Source organism: Amblyraja radiata, chromosome 20 (genome assembly GCF_010909765.2).
Source record: "Amblyraja radiata isolate CabotCenter1 chromosome 20, sAmbRad1.1.pri, whole genome shotgun sequence".
In the NCBI taxonomy this organism is placed as follows: Eukaryota; Metazoa; Chordata; class Chondrichthyes; order Rajiformes; family Rajidae; genus Amblyraja; species Amblyraja radiata.
In genome coordinates, this window is record NC_045975.1 from 4,878,592 (window position 1) to 4,891,231 (window position 12,640).

Consider the following 12,640-nt stretch of genomic DNA (forward strand, 5'->3'; position numbering starts at 1 on the left):
GCTGCACCCGCTGAGTTTCTCCAGCACTTTTGTCTACCTTCGATTTTCCAGCATCTGCAGTTCCTTCTTAAACATCCAACCAAAGTCCATTGTCTTTAATGTAGCAGAATGATCTTACCTTTACAGGTGAGCTCAGGTGTGTTGATGACTCCGTTTATCGCTGCCTGGGCAGCAGCATTCTGCTTCTTCAGCAGCTCGATGGTCTTTCTCAATTCGTTAAGTTCAGAATCCTGAATATTGCAATAAATAATGGCAAAGATGAAACATTTCATCACATACATCAAAACACAGCAGGAAATTGTCACCATCACATGCATTAAACCCTTAATCACATTGGCGCACACTATCAGCACTCCGCTCCTGAGCTTGGCTGTTTCTTTCAAGAAATCAACGTCCACTATAACATTGCACATTATTTAGCACCTTGCTAATAAAATATTACTCATATAATTATTAATAGAGCATAGAACATGGAATAGTACAGCACAGAAAGAGGCCCTTCGGCCCGCAATCCCTGTGCCGAACATGATGCCAAGACCAACTCTTATCTGCCTGCACATAATTCATATGTCACATTTTTTCACACAGAGTTGTCAGTCTGTGGAATTCTCTGCCTCAGAGGGCGGTGGAGGCCGGTTCTCTGGATACTTTCAATAGAGAACTAGATAGGGCTCTTAAAGATAGCGGAGTCAGGGGATATGGGGAGAAGGCAGGAACGGGGTACTGAATGGGGATGATCAGCCATGATCACATTGAATGGCTCGAAGGGCCGAATGGCCTACTGCTGCACCTATTGTCTACTGTCATATCTGACCAATACCTGCATATCCACATCAATGGCTCTAAAAGTCTCTTAAACGTCAATATCATATCTGCCCCAACCATCAACTCCATAATATATGGACAAATACTTTCCATAATATGTGGTAAATCTCAAGGAAAGTCCTTGGTACGTGACAATAATAAACTAAACACACTGAAATACATTTTTAAAAAAGGCGTGCTGTTTGTAGGATAGTTTAGTTTAGTTGAGAGATACAGCGTGGAAAAAGCCCTTCAGCCCACTGAGTCCATGCCGACCAGCGATCCCCGCACATTAACACTATCCTACACACACACCAGGGACAATTTACAATTTTACCGAAGCCAATTAGACTGCAAGCCTGTATGTCTTTGGAGTGTGGGAGGAGGAACAGAGATCCCGGAGAAAACCCACACAGGTCACAGGGAGAACGTGCAAACTCCGTAATGGCAGTATCCCTAGTTGGGATGGAACCCGAGTCTCCTGTGCTGTAAGGCAGCAACTCTACCGCTGCGCCACCCAAAGTTAGTGATGAGATTCAAACTCATGGCCCCAGAGGAATAGCTGAAAACTCTAGTTGTGAATCGAGTAACTTAACCATAACAGGACACCTCTCTCAATGCATAAGGGTAAGTAACTTACCTGATGGTCGGGGGTTATGGGGAGAAGACAGGAGAACAGAGTCAGGAGGGAGAGAAAGATGGGCCATGATTGAATGGCATAGTAAACGTGATGGGGGGAATGGCCTAATTCTGCTCCTATCACTTATGAACTTGTGAAACCACTCACCTTCTGATCTGCCGTCATCGTCAAGCTCTGCAACCTCCCTGTCATATTCGCTAAGCTTTGCTCAAAAGCTGCTACAAGGTGTGCCTGCGTGGAATTAAAAAAAACACACACAATGTCAGATAAAGCACAGAAAAATGAATGATAGAGACGGCTGTATAGACCGTTCTCCAGCAAAACACAAAGAACTCAACGGGTCAGGCAGCATCTGGGGAGGAGAATGGACAGATGACGTTTTGGATCGGGACCCTTCTTCAGACTGAAGACCGTTCACCATCTCCTCTGCACTGAATTCAATTTGACTTTGGAGATACAGCTCGGAAACAGGCGCTTCGTCCCACCGAGCCCGCACCGACCAGCGACCACCCCGTGCACTAGGACTATCCTGTACACCAGGGACAACTTTTACATTTATACCAAGACAATTAACCTACAAACCTGCGCGTCTTTGGAGTGTGGGAGAAACACGGAGAAAAGCCACACAATCACAAGGAGAACATACAAACTCCGTACAGACAGCACCCGTAGTCAAGATCGAACCCGGATTTCCAGCGCTGTAATGGGCCTGTCCCACTTTGGTGATTTTTTGGGCGACTATAGACGACTGCTGCAAAATTTTCAACATGTTGAAACATTTTCGGCAACAGTGGCTGTCGTAGGTTGACGTAGGTTGGCTCCAGGTGTCCTAGGTGAATTCCATTAAAACTAGTCCCTGGCAGCCGCCTAAAGAGTTGGTGTGGGAGATTGTAACCTTCATGTGGTCCGCCCTGTTTCGACGAATGCAATCAACCAGGTGTGCACAATCAAATAAGATCAAATAGAACAAGTTGTCCTACAACTTTAGGCTGTGTACGCCATACGCAAGATGAAGAAGCCTAAAGAGTCGCCTAAGTGGGACAGGTCCATAAAGCAGCAACTCCACTGCTACGCCACCGTGCTGGTCTAAAAACATTCCTGCAGTTCCTTGATTCTATGCTTGTTTTTGACAGTTTTGACAGCCAACATTGTAGCATTCAAGTGCCCACAGGAATTCTCTTTGAATTTCTTCGACGGATCAGCAGCTGAAACAAAGAGCGTCGGACGGAACTGCAGATGCTGTTTTACACCGACGGTGGAGACACCGAACAAAGAGGATGGATATTTGCACAGTTGCCACCAATCATTCATCCTGGGTGGTCCAAGTCAAGGAGAACAAATTTGAGACATCCCGCATCTCTTTACAAACCACCTTTTTCAACAATTCTTTTGTTGATGGAGAGAGCTTCACAGTGATAACTAGGGCCATTGAGTCATCCAGCACGGAAACAGGCCCTTCGGCCCAACTCGTCCTTGCTATCCAAACTGAATGTAAATCCACATCAAATTCAAACTATAAATTAGCCTGATGCTAATTCCACACCATTTTCTCCCAATGTAATAATAAGGGATTGCAGATGGATACTTTCAAGAGAGAGTTAGATAGGGCTCTTAAAAATAGCGGAGTCAGGGGATATGGGGAGAAGGCAGGAATGGGGTACTGATTGTGGATGATCAGCCATGATCACATTGAATGGCGGTGCTGGCTCAAAGGGCCAAATGACCTACACCTGCACCTATTGTCTATTGTGACAATATTCATTCATTCGGGTCTGAATTGAAGCCAGGTTTCTGGCGCTGTAAGGCAGCAGCTCGACCCCATTTGCCACTGTGCCGCCTCTTATGTCAATTCAGTTCTGGGAATAGCAGTTGAGTTCCGCTTGGCTGGTACAATTTGGATTTTATGTTAGCTCATCAGTATTGTTGAAGCCGTCTTGTTATATTCATCAACTCCCTGTTCAGCCACCATGCCACACAAAGAACTGTTGATTTAGTGACCTGATTATGCTTCTGAACACAAATTTAATTGCATGAATAATTCCCGCTCGACCAGTCTGTTTACGGAACGTAAAATGATTAAAATAAACACAGGAAAACATCAAGGATTACTGAGCAAACTGGGTGTCAAACAGAGTCATCACTGTGTCTATCCCGACGTTCATCAAAGTTTGTGCGTTGCTGGTTATTTTGACCAAAGTTTAGTTTAGTTTAGAGAAATGGGGTGGAAACAGGCCCTTCGGAAACATGCCGACCAGCGACCCCCGCACATTAAAGGGCCTGTCCCACCTGGAGATTTCCTCGACGACTGCGGCGTCATATCAGTGTCGCCAAAAGATTTTGAAAATTTCAAAATCCAGCGGCGACAAAAAAAATGTTGCGACATTTGAAAAAACACCGCGCGTCCATATGTCATCACGCAGCGTATTCTTCAGTGACCTGATACGTCAGTCAATGATGCCGGCAGTCAGCGAAAAAATCGCCAAGTGGGACAGGCCCTTAACGCTATCCTGCACACACTAGGGACTATTTTACAATTTTACCGAAGCCAGTTGGCCTATGAACCTGCACGTCTTTGGATTGTGGGAGGAAACCGGAGCACCCGGGGAAAACGTACAAACGCAGGTCTCGGGGAGAACGTACAAACTCTTAATCGAACCCGGGTCTCTGGCGCCGTGAGGCAGCAACTCTACCGCTGCGCCACCGTGTGCCCTAAACCTCACTGTGAAATTCTCTGCCTCAGAGGGCGGTGGAGGCAGGTTTTTCTGGATGCTTCCAAGAGAGAGCTAGATAGGGCTCTTAAAAATAGCGGAGTCAGGGGATATGGGGAGAAGGCAGGAACGGGGTACAGATTGGGGGTGATCAGCCATGATCACATTGAATGGCGGTGCTTGCTTGAAGGGCCGAATGGCCTACTCCTGCACCTATTGTCTATTGTCTATTGCTTCACAAAGTAATGAGAGAACCTTGCCTGAAGAATACAGCTCATATTTTCAAAGGCCCACATCTCCCTGGCCATGATGTCCTTTGACTGCTACCAGTGGGAAGAAGGTATGAGAAGGGCGGCTCCCACCCGTCAAACATCAGAATCATGAACAACACTGCCCAACCCTAAACGCAACCCCACCCCACCATACACCCACTACACACTCAAAGGTTCAAAGGTTATTTTATTGGTCACATACACCTAGGTGTAGTGAAATGCTTCTTGCCAATGCAGCATAAAGAAAGAATACAGACATAACAATAATAAAGAAATTTAAACATAAAAACATCCCCCACAATCCGCACCATTATGGTTGGTCCACGTACATTGATCTTTGCGCGATCATGATCAGCCTTGAATATCTTTGAATACCTGATCATTTATCACGTATCATCATAGTCACGTGATAGGAGCAGAATTAGGCCATTCGGCCCATCAAGTCTACTCCGCCATTCAATCATGGCTGATCTACCTCTCCCTCCTAGAAACATAGAAACATAGAAAATAGGTGCAGGAGTAGGCCATTCGGCCCTTCGAGCCTGCACCGCCATTCAATATGATCATGGCTGATCATCCAACTCAGTATCCTGTACCTGCCTTCTCTCCATACCCCCTGATCCCTTTAGCCACAAGGGCCACATCTAACTCCCTGTTAAATATAGCCAATGAACTGGCCTCAACTACCTTCTGCGGGAGAGAATTCCACAGTTTCACCACTCTCTGTGTGAAAAAAAGTTTTCCTCATCTCGGTCCTAAAATATTTCCCCTTTATCCTTAAACTGTGACCCCTTGTTCTGGACTTCCCCAACATCGGGAACAATCTTCCTGCATCTAGCCTGTCCAACCCCTTAAGAATTTTGTACGTTTCTATAAGATCCCCCCTCAATCTTCTAAATTCTAGCGAGTACAAGCCGAGTCTATCCAGTCTTTCTTCATATGAAAGTCCTGACATCCCAGGAATCAGTCTGGTGAACCTTCTCTGTACTCCCTCTATGGCAAGATCTCATCTCATTCTCCTGCACGCTCCCCATAACATCTGACACCCGTACTAATCAATATCATTTGATTGCCATTACAGGGCCCTCACAGTTTACTGAAAACCTGACTTTACGCATATACTGTACGAGGATAGTGCCAGGACTCGAGAACCTGAGCTAAACACCTGTAATAATCAAGAATCTATCTATCTCTGCCTTAAAAAATATTAATTGGTGGCCTCCACAACCTTTTGTGGCAATGAATTCCACAGATTCACCACCCTCTGACTGAAGAAATTCCTCCTCATCTCCTTCCTAAAAGAACGTCCTTAAATTCTGAGGCTGTGACCTCCAGTCCTAGACTCTCCCACTAGTGGAAACATCCTCTCCACATCCACTCTATCCAGGCCTTTCACTATTCTGTTTGTTTCAATGAGGTCCCCCCCTCATTCTTCTAAACTCCAGCGAGTACAGGCCCAGTGCCGACAAACGCTCATTACATGATGTTCAAAAAGGAACTGCAGATGCTGGAATATCGAAGGTACACAAAATTGCTGGGGAAACTCAGCGGGTGCAGCAGCATCTATGGAGCGAAGGAAATAGGCGACGTTTTGGGCCGAAACCCTTCTTCAGACTCCTTACATTACTCCTTACAACGCTCATTACATGATAACCTTTATATTCATTGTTGTTGTTGCAGTCAGGGTACCTGTAAAGCTACGGCAAGCAGGAATCTGACAAACAAACTCTCTCTGTCCTCACCGGAGGCAGTTCCCTCAGTATAGAAGCACCTGCAATTTGTGCTGACACACCTGTCATTGGATTGCTGAGTCACCTCTAGATTTAACAGTGAATCACAAAGGGCATCTTTGTTGAATCCAGACACAAATGACAACAGCAGTCTTATTTAAACAGCTGTCGTCTACATTTACAAAATATCTTGCAGTACCTACTAGAGTTTCATTGGCACACATTAAGTTTAGGTTCAAGTCTATTATTGTCATGTGCATCGAGGTACAGTGCGAAGCTTTGTTTTGCAAGCGGTCCGATTAAATTGGGTAATGGTAATAGGTTTAAGGTGAGAGGAGAAAGATTTAGCAGGAATCTGAAGGGTAACTATTTTACACAAGGGTCGGTGGGTGTATGGAACGAGCTGCTGGAGGAGATAGTTGTGGCATGGACTATCGGAATGTTTAAGATGCATTTAGATAGGTACATGGATTGGACAGGGTAAGAGGAATATGGGCCAAACACAAGTATGTGGGACTGGAATAGATTGGGCATTTTGGTCGGTGGGGGCAAGTTGGGCCAAAGTGCCTGTTCCCGCGCTGTATTACTCTATGGCTCGGTCTGATAACACTTCTGAACAGTCCTTCCATAAGCTGTCTTCTTGCGTATCATCTTGAGTATGGCATGCACAGCCTAAGGTTGTAGATCAAGGGTAGACATCCAGGCCAGGACAGCATCAGTCACTGTGTGGATGGCTTTGATGCCCCCAGGGAAAAGCCTCAGTGGGCAGTCATACACCATGTGTGGGATGTCCGCAGTCGCAAGCAGGGCTGTCTGTCATTCCCCACTTATGCAGGTGATGGGCTGTTCTTGCATGTAGGGTGCGGATTCTGTTCAGGGTTAGCTGTTGCTTGCAATGGAGGTACCATAAGCTATGGCACTGTCCGATTCACCTCTAACCCCAATGCAGACATAGGACTTTGTCTATGTTACTGAAGCACTACAGTGCTGAGAACAATAGACAATAGACAATAGGTGCAGGAGTAGGCCATTTGGCCCTTCGAGCCAGCACCGCCATTCAATGTGATCATGGCTGATCATCCCCAATCAGTACCCCGTTCCTGCCTTCTCCCCATATCCCTTGGCTCCGCTATTTTTAAGCTCCTTCTTAAACACTTAGCCAACAACTAGGATGCATCACTAGTCAGTCATGACTGAGGGGGGCTTACGACCTTCCTCTTTGCTCTACCTATTGTACTTGAGTCTGACGTGATTGTATTTATGCAGGGTATTGTCTGAACTGTTTGGCTAGCGTGCAAATCAAAGCTTTTCACTGTACACTTGGCAATAATAAATCTAAACCTCAATGTAAGCCTAATGCCCCTGTCCCACTTAGGAAACCTGAACAGAAACCTCTATAGACTTTGCGCCCCACCCAAGGTTTCCGTGCGGTTCCCGGAGGTTTTTGTCAGTCTCCCTACCTGCTTCCACTACCTGCAACCTCCGGCAACCACCTGCAACCTCCGGGAACCGCACGGAAACCTTGGGTGGGGCGCAAAGTCTCCAGAGGTTTCCGTTCAGGTTTCCTAAGTGGGACAGGGGCATAACATACTCTGCAAAAGCATGTCTGCTCATGCATTTTCATACGATCTCCTTTCATGGTTTTACGGTTCTGCCTGACATAACAAAGCTTCCTCCTATAGAGGCTATTAGGCTCGCCGCGGTAGAGTTGCCGCTTTACAGCGCCAGAGATCCTGACTACGGGTGCTGTCTGCACGGAGTTTGTACGTTCTCCCGTGGCTTTTCTCCGGGTGCTCCCATTTCCTCCCACACTCCAAAGACGTGCAGGTTTGTAGGTCAATTGGCTTGGGTCAAAATTGACAAAATTGTCCCTGGTGTGTCGGACAGTGTCGGAATACAGGGGGCGATCGCTGGTCGCCGTGGACTCGGTGGGCCGAAGGGCCTGTTTCTACGCTGCATCTTTAAAGTCTAACATAGACCCCTGATGAAGTTATTTTGTCAATTGTAGCAATTCTGTCAAGGCAGCAAAAAAAATAAATCTAAAAAATGGCACAAAGTGCTGGAGTTAGTCGGCGGGTCAGGCAGCATCTCCGGACAACATGTATAGGCCAAGATTCGGGTCGGAACCCTTCTACAAAACTTATTCCTCTTCCTGTCCGTCCCTCCTTTCCCCCCTCCTCCCCCCAACCCCTGTGTGTCTGGTCACATCCATCTGGTAACCATTGCCACAATCATCCAAGTGACACAAGCCCCTCCTCGAGTCTGTCCCACTGATGCTGCTGGCGAAGCCATGTCACCATTCTTCCTTCATTAACCCTTCTCTCTGTTAGCTTTTGCCCAAAGCTCTTTTGAAATACGGCGTAAAACATGATCCTCAAGGCTGTGCTTTGGAATTCCTTTGAAAAAAAAATACTTCCTCCACAAGTCAAATAAGAACACTTTCCCAGTGATTTATCACTAAATAAACCATGTCACAACAACACTCTCAGGAATTCTACCGCCTAATACAATTTCTTGTTTAGTCTGGGGCAGTGCCGAGCCTTTAACACTGTGAGCAATTTGGCCGAACAATTCAGCACTATTTTTAGTAGTTTGGCAGAGTTACCCACCTTGCACTTTCTGTTAAAGCAAAGGTGGGCAGTATTACATGTCACACACCTGTTAAAGATAATTCCAGGTATCCCTCTGGAACCTTCTAAACAGCAGCCGTCAAACGTCACCTGATAGAACCGTTTGTGCGCAGGAAGGAACTGCAGATGCTGGTTTAAACCGAATACAGACACAAAATGCTGCAGTAACTCAGCGGGTCAGGCAGCATCGCTGGGGAAAAGGAATAGGTGACTTTTCGGGTCCAGACCCTTCTTCAGTTGTTCTCTTCGGTTACTGGGCAACGACCGTTTATTTTACAACCCCAACCCTATTTCAGAAAAGGCCTTTGGTCTTTAGTCTTTGGAGATGCAGCGCGGAAACAGGCCCTTCGGCCCACTGAGTCCGTGCCGACCAGCGATCCCCATACACTAACACTATGCTACACACTAGGGACAATTTACAATTTTACCGTAGCCAATTCATCTACAAACCTGTCCGTCTTTGGAGTGTGGGAGGAATCCGGAGTGCCCAGAGAAAACCCACGCAGGTCACCACAGGGCGAATGTATAAACTCCGTACCCGTTGTCAGGAACGAACCCGGGTATCTGACGCTGTAAGGCAGCAAATCTACCAGCTGCGCCACCGTGCACCGCTAGTCTGAAGAAGGCTCTCGGCCCGAAACGTCACCCACTCCTTCTCTCCAGAGATGCTGCCTGTCCCGCTGAGTTACTCCAGCGTGTTTGTATCTATCGTCCTGGTCTGAAAGTCTTGCCGGAAGAACAATTACATGAGGTTATTGAAGAGTCCGGTCTCCGAGATTCCACTCGCACAGCTCTCATGCAGGTCAAACCAGGAATGTTCCCCCCAGAACCAGGAGAAGTCAAGTCACTTTTATTTCTATAGCACATTTAAAAAACAACTCTCGTTGACCAAAGTGCTTTACATTGGTGGAGGTACTAACGTTATACAACATTGGTTCATAGATTAAGTACATACATAAATACATACATATAGCCCTCCCTCAGAGGACGTCTGGAGACCTTTCTAAAGGCTGGAGACCTCCAGGCATTCTCAGACTCCAGGATCAAATATACGTAAACAACCCTGACATGCGGGTGACAGGAAGCACTGTCCGGTTCCACAAACGGCCACACAGATGCTGGCAAAGCAATAAGTGAACCATGACAATTAAACCACATCAATCACCATGCCAGCTGTTTACCACCAAGGATTCAAGGGTCAATAGTGTTTACAATCTATGTTAAAAACACAACCTAGAAATGATCTTTATTAACCAGCTAATCTTAGAAAAAAAACAGCAAACAGTCTCACAAAACATTTCGCACGGTAAAAGTATTGATGGTGCCAAAGATTTTTCAAGTGGTCATTAAGCCATATGGCCCAAGTTCTTGCCCTTCGGGCCCATTGAGTCTGTGCTGGCCCTCAAGAATCCATTTATACCAACACATTTAATTCCCCCCTTCACTTCCCGTCAACTTCCCTGCTTCCCAACCCAATTTCCACCACCTACCTCCAGACTCAAAGCAATTTAAGAGTGGCCATATTAACCTGTGTCTGGAGAGATGCGGAAGGAACCCAAGGTGGTCAGAAGGAGAAGGTACACTAACAATGGAGAGCACCAGAGGCAGGAATTGAACCCTGGTTCTTGGACCCGAGGGGCAGCGCCACCACATCATGTGTGTGGAATCAAATGAAACTTCCACACCTGCAACTAGTCCTTCAGATGTGGGCATGAGGGCACTTTCCTCGATTTAGAGTTAGAGAGACACAGGGTGGAAACGGGACGAGTCTGCACCGACCAGCGATCCCCATACGCTAGCACTATCCTATACATAGTTGGGCCAATTTACACTTGTAGGTCTTTGGAGTGTGGGAGGAAACCAGAGCACCCGGAGAAAACCCACGCGGGTCACGGGGAGAACGTGCAAACTCCGTACAGACAGCACCCGGAATCTGGATCGAACCCGGGTCTCTGGCGCTGTGAGGCAGCGACTCTACCCGCTGCGCCACCGTGCCTTTTAAATGAACTCAACCAGCAGTTTTCCTTCCAGTTGGCCAAGGGCAGCGAGATCATCTTTCAGAAACTTGAACAAACGGGATCAGTTTCAACACTCGGCCAGAAGCCACATTAACCACTCGTTCATTAGCCACAACAATCCAGTCATTACTTTCATCTTAGAATCGGATGAAGTGTCCAAAATAACAAACGAAGGAAGAAACGTTTTAAAACTCCTGAAAGCAGAACGATTCCAATTAAATTGTAACATAATGCTAGATTCCTGCAATTGGTGGTTTTTGCCATGAATAACAGCTTCACTTAACACCAGAACAGGTGGGACTGGATCGTTCCTGAAGTTAAGGCAGCGAATACCAACAGTAACTCGGGAAGGCTGACACCGAGTCCTGAAAGTCAAGTCAAGTCATACACTTTTATTTCTATAGCACATTTAAAAAACAACTCTCGTTGGCCAAAGTGCTTTACATTGGTGGAGGTACTAACGTTATACAACAGTGGTTCATAGATTAAGTACATACATAAATACATACATATAATAATAATAATGGATGGGATTTATATAGCGCCTTTCTAATACTCAAGGCGCTTTACATCGCATTATTCATTCACTCCTCAGTCACACTCGGTGGTGGTAAGCTACTTCTGTAGCCACAGCTGCCCTGGGGCAGACTGACGGAAGCGTGGCTGCATTCTGCGCCTACGGCCCCTCCGACCACCACCAATCACTCACACACATTCACACACAGGCAAAGGTGGGTGAAGTGTCTTGCCCAAGGACACAACGACAGTATGCACTCCAAGCGGGATTCGAACCGGCCACCTTCCGGTCGCCAGCCGAACACTTAGCCCATTGTGCCATCAGTCGTCCCACGCGCCATCTGTCGTCCCACATATAGCCCTCCCTCAGAGGACGTCAAGAAAGGCTTGAGAGTAAAGATGAGTTTTAAGTCTCGACTTAAAGGAGTCGATGGAGGGGGCAGTTCTGATGGGAAGAGGGATGCTGTTCCACAGTCTAGGAGCTGCAACCGCAAAGGCAACCGCGGTCGCCCCTGAGCTTATGCCTAGACCGCGGGATGTTCAGTAACCCCAAATCGGCCGATCAGAGGGACCTGGAGGTGATGTGGTGGGTAAGCAGACTTTTGATGTAGGTGGGGGCAAGCCCGTTAAGGGCTTTGTAGACTTAAAGAAGGATCCTGAAATTTATTCGGAACTGCACAGGGAGCCAGTGGAGAGTGGCCAGAATCGGGGTGATGTGGGTCCCTTTTTCGGAAAGACTGTGCTTGTACAGCTGTGAATTCAGGTATACCCAAATGATTTACAAATGACTCATCTTTGCCTCTGACCTGCATGGCGGTGGCCCTTTGGCTTGTGAGAGCATGAGAATGGTCATTCTTCAGGTTGAAACAGATTCAGACGATCAAGTGAGCAGAATATTTTCCAACTCCCACCTCTTCTCATCATACAGTGTAATTTTTTTTGATTCGTCAAGAATCTCCATTATTGACATCGCTCTAGGGGGAAGCTCGGCCGAAGAAATGGAATGAAATGCAGAAGGGCATTTGGAATTAATTTGGCAGACCTCAGGTATGGAAACCCATCTGACTGAAATTTACACGACACTGTCTTCTGAATAAATATTCAGGATTGAACCCGGGTATTGGCGCTGTAAGGCAGCAGCTGTGTCACCCAGTCAGCCACCTTCGGGGATAAACCAGCTTGTACTACCTCGTGCCAAAGAAATCAGTAAAAGCTATAAGAAAATATTACTCTGAACAATTTATCAACCACAGGTATCCAAAACACAGATGATATCATGACAAACTTAACATTAAATTGTTTTAATGCAGAATAGCTGGATC

At 46.6% G+C, this 12,640-nt stretch overlaps 1 protein-coding gene across 11 annotated transcripts in view; it reads right to left on the reverse strand.

Annotated features, from left to right (window-relative positions):
* Window positions 1-12,640, reverse strand: part of nav2 (neuron navigator 2) — a 603,312-nt gene that overhangs the window by 38,260 nt on the left and 552,412 nt on the right. For all 11 annotated transcript variants that reach the window (XM_033038682.1, XM_033038683.1, XM_033038677.1 and 8 more), the window contains 2 exons: window positions 1,592-1,675; window positions 119-230 (listed from right to left, as the gene is read on the reverse strand). In XM_033038682.1, coding sequence (XP_032894573.1) covers window positions 119-230; window positions 1,592-1,675 — 196 coding nt within the window. The remainder of the gene's footprint in view (window positions 1-118; window positions 231-1,591; window positions 1,676-12,640) is intronic.